This window comes from Lepus europaeus, chromosome 20 (genome assembly GCF_033115175.1).
Source record: "Lepus europaeus isolate LE1 chromosome 20, mLepTim1.pri, whole genome shotgun sequence".
Lineage (NCBI taxonomy): Eukaryota > Metazoa > Chordata > Mammalia > Lagomorpha > Leporidae > Lepus > Lepus europaeus.
In genome coordinates this window covers 15,487,943-15,492,376 of record NC_084846.1, presented here as the reverse complement: position 1 = coordinate 15,492,376, position 4,434 = coordinate 15,487,943, and the positions used below count along the sequence as shown (strand labels likewise).

At 58.4% G+C, this 4,434-nt stretch overlaps 1 protein-coding gene across 1 annotated transcript; it reads right to left on the bottom strand.

Moving 5' to 3' along the window:
• Positions 1–3,100: 3,100 nt before the first annotated feature.
• Positions 3,101–4,222, bottom strand: LOC133749346 (serine/threonine-protein kinase MARK2-like). The gene has a single exon (XM_062178524.1). It carries the CDS (start codon positions 4,220–4,222, stop codon positions 3,101–3,103), a length of 1,122 nt encoding a protein of 373 aa, XP_062034508.1.
• Between the last annotated feature and the right edge of the window lie 212 nt (positions 4,223–4,434).

Here is a 4,434-nt window from a genome sequence, read left to right as displayed (position 1 = left end):
CCCCTGGTAGAACCCGAGGGGCTCTGTCGTCTGCAGGAGGCCCCCAACTCTCCATTCAGCTCCCTCCTGTTTGCACAGGCAGCTTTGGAAGGCCTGGATGTGGCCACATGATTCAGTGTCCTGAACACCTGCAGAGAAACACCTGGGTATGTGGCCACCTCTGTTCTCTGCTGAACCCAGGCCACAGTTGGAATTCCTGCCCAGCTCCCACCTGCAGCCACCTGAGTCCACACCTGGCCATTCCTGTACACTGTGATGTCAGGATCCTTGACCCTATGGGGGGTGGCATCTTGTTCTCCATTGTCAATGCAGGTTCATGTTGGTATGGTTATTCTTCCTCAGTGCACATCATTAATAACTAGGACCTCCCTGCTGTTTCACAGATACCAGAACCTGTCCCTCCAGTGCAGGAGCAAATGTGCATGTTTGAGCCTCTCCCTCCCTCCCTCCCTCCACAAGCTTCATCATGCTCACCTTCCTCCACCTCCACCCACCACCCCCTCACTAACACCACATCCCTACCCTCCCACCATCCCCTATACCCACAACCAATCCCACCACTACCCTCCATCAACCCCCCTCTCCACAGCTAGCTTCTGGGAACCACTGCCCTGTTCTCAGGTCTAGGAGGTCAGACTTTGTGGTATCCCTAGAGCAAGGAGAGGGGACTGTACATGGACAGATGAGATCCACATCTCAGTCAACTCCATCCAACCATGCCAAGGTGCTCACAGGAAGCAAAACACCACACAGGACCAATTCCATGCATAGTCATGATTTTTTTTTTGACAGGCAGAGTGGACAGTGAGAGAGAGAGAGACAGAGAGAAAGGTCTTCCTTTTTGCCGTTGGTTCACCCTCCAATGGCTGCTGCGGCCGGCACATCATGCTGATCCGAAGCCAGGAGCCAGGTGCTTCTCCTGGTCTCCCATGTGGGTGCAGGGCCCAAGCACTTGGGCCATCCTCCACTGCACTTCCGGGCCATAGCAGAGAGCTGGCCTGGAAGAGGGGCAACCGGGATAGAATCCGGCGCCCCGACCGGGACTAGAACCTGGTGTGCCAGCGCTGCAAGGTGGAGGATTAGCCTATTAAACCACAGCGCTGGCCTAGTCATGATTTTTATTGATGAAAAGCACAAAAAGGTCACAAGCAAATGAGAACCCTCAGGCAGCTCAGCTTGCACAGTGAGGCAGGTTAGCTGGAGGCTACCCCTTGGCTGCAGGGGCCAGGGCCACTGTCTGGGGCAGGCAGGCAGCAGGCACACAGGAGGAAACACGATCCTCCTGCCAGACCTCCTGCCCAGCCCCTGCCGGCCCTTTGGAGACAGATGTAGATGCTGATGTCCTAGCCTCCTCAGGCTTAGCTGCTGGGACCTCTGGCACCACCGGATCCCACCTGCTCCTGGGACAGGGGGTGGGGGAGATGCAACAGGGACAGGCTCGGGGGCTGGGCTGGCAACAGGGCTTCTCTGCTCTTGCAGCTGTCCAGGTAGGGGAAAGGCATGCACAGGGGCTGAAACAACAGGATCTGGTTGTGGCTCAGGCAGACTCCGACTCCAGCTCCAACTCTGGCTGGGACTCTGACTCCTGCTCCCAATCTGACTCCGATCAGGATCAGGCTCAGGCTCTGACTCTGGCTCACTGCATCTCTGAGGCGACAGGCAAAGCAGGTGGGAAGGGCAGATGCACTCAGGACCCCCTCGAGGCCACATGTTCAAGGGAGCTCCACACATTGGCAATGCTTTTGGGTGATGCCACAGCCAGACGTGTGCTCTGCCAATGGGGCTGCACCTGTCCAGGCCCCGGGAGTCTGGCTGCAGGGACATCCAGCTGGAGTCCCCAGGGCAGATGGCATCGTGGCTCCAGTGCCCAGCAGCAGACGCAGGACTGCTAGGTACTCCTGGGGCTCTGGGTCCTCGGGAATCTCCAGTAGCTGCACCAGGGTCACCTCTCCTCCCTCAGCTTCTTCCTGTAAAGGGTCAAACCATCATTTTTGGCAAGCAACTTCTGCTGTAGGCCTGTTACAGAGGTCCTGGCTGAGCAGCGAGCTCAGGATCTTCTCCAGTGCTGGGCTGGTCACACACAGGAGCTCATTGCTCCCCATTCAGATGCAGTCCCGCAGCTCCGCTCATTTGTTTCCTCTACTCCCTCACTGTCCTCTACTCCCTCCCTCTCCACAGCCTCACCACACCTTCCACTTTCCCCAACTGCTTATCACCACCACCCCACCACCCTCTCAGCTCCGTCCCTCCCACACTCCAGTACCCATCACACATTGCCCTTTCTACCCCCACTCTAACCAGTCTCTGGAACCAATATTCTGTTCTCTAGATCTTGGAGGTCAGCTTTTGTGCTAGCTCCAGAGCAATGAGAGGGGACTACATTAGTCTGTGTGACATCCTCTTGTCTGTTAACTCCATCCATCCATACCAAGGAATACACAGGGAACCAAACACCACACAGGACAAACTCCATGCATATAGTTAAGGTTTTTATTCATGAGAAGCACAGAAAACTCTCAAGCAAGTGAAAAAGCTTCAGGAGGCTCAGTTTGACAGCCCCCATTCTTGATGTGCTCTGAGGTAGGCTAGCGGGGGACCACCTTTCGGCAGCGGGGGCCAGGGCTGCGGGCTGGGGCCGGCAGGCAGCAGGCACACAGGAGGAATCTGAGGATGCTCCTGCCAATCCTCCTGCCCAGCCCCTGCCGGCCCTTGCTTGGGACAGAGGCCGATGCTGAGGTCCCAGGCTCCTGAGGCTCAGCTGCTGGGACCTCTGGCCCCAGCAGGTGCAGTCTGCTCCTGGGGCTGGGGGTGGAAGGGACGACCACAGGGACGGGCTCAGGGGCACCAGGGCTCCTCTCCCTCAGCTGTCCAGGGAGGGAAAAGGGAAGAACGGGGGCAGCAGCGGCAGGCTCTGGCTCAGGTTCCAACTCCGACTCCGTCTCCGGATCCAACTCCTTCTCCGGCGAGGGCTCCGGCTGCAGCACCAACTCTGAACCCGACTCCGCCTCGGACTCAGACTCCAGCTCAGGCTGGGGTTCCCTGTGTCCCTGAGGAGAGAGAGGAAGACGGGTGAGGAGGACAGGTGCACCCTGGACCTCCCTCATGCCCACAAAACCGTCAAGCTGCGTGGGGAGACCACGGCCAGACCCACGCTCTGCCAAAAGGGTTGTACCTGCTCCAGGCTCCGGGAGTCCGGCTGCAGGGACCTCCGGCTGGATCCTCCAGGACCAGATGGCACCGAGGCTCCAGCGTCCGGAAGCAGACCCAGGCCCGCCAGGTAATCCTGGGCCTCTGGGTCCTCAGGAACCCCCAGGGGCTGCACCACGGTCACCTCCTCGCCCTCGGCTCCTTCTCGTATGGGATCGAACCACCAATGTTCCTGAGCAACTTCCACCGTGGGCCTGTCGCTTGGGTCCAGGTTGAGCAATGAGCTCAGGAGCTCCTTCAGGGCTGGGCTGGCCGCACACGGGAGCTCGTAGCTCCCCCTCTGGATGCAGTCCCGCAGCTCCTCCTGGTCCTTCCCTGTGAAGGGCATGGCCCCCGCCAGCATGGCAAAGAGGATGACCCCCAGGCTCCACATGTCTGCTGCGAATGGATCGTACGGCTCCTGCTGGAACACCTCGGGGGCGCTGTACTTTGGTGTCCCGCAGAAGCCGGACACCAGCTCGCCCTCGGGCAGCTGGCAGCTCAGCCCAAAGTCCACCAGCCTGACATTCATGTCTGAGTCCAGCAGTAGGTTTTTCAGCTTGAGGTCCCTGTGGGCCACGCCCTGCTCATGGCAGTGGCCCACGGCCGCCAGGATCTGATCAAATATAACCATGGCCTCAGGCTCTGGCAGGCCGCCCCGGCTCATCACGTACTGGTGGAGGTCACCCCTGTCCGCCAGCTCCATCACCAGGCAGTGGTGTTGGCCAACGCAACCCACCTCCAGCAGCTCGATGATGTTCTCGTGGCTCAGGAGCTGCATGATGCTGGCCTCTCGCATCGCTCGCCTGGTGCCGAAAGGGTCCCTCTCGTCTTCCTTGAACAGCTTCACGGCCACCAGCCGCTGGCTGGACAGCTGGCAGGCCAGCAGCACCCTGGCAAAGCTGCCCCTGCCCAGGACTGCCAGAAACTGGAGATCAAGCTGACGGCTGGTGTCCACATGCAGGTCCTCACGGCCTTCCAGGCTGGTGTCCCTAACTACTCTCTCTGCTCTGCTCTGGCTACTGTTCCTGTCCATGTACGCTAACTAAGGAGCTACCCTAACTACAATAACTAACAAAAGAAAGGGACAACAAGGGGACTACCTGCTGATCTGACTATGGTGCCACACTACCTATACTAACTACACTAATCAAACACAGTGGCAAGACTAAGCCCTATCTAACCAAAACAGAAAACAAAAACCAGAAAAACTCCAAAAAAACAAACACTAAATAGCTACGCTAACAC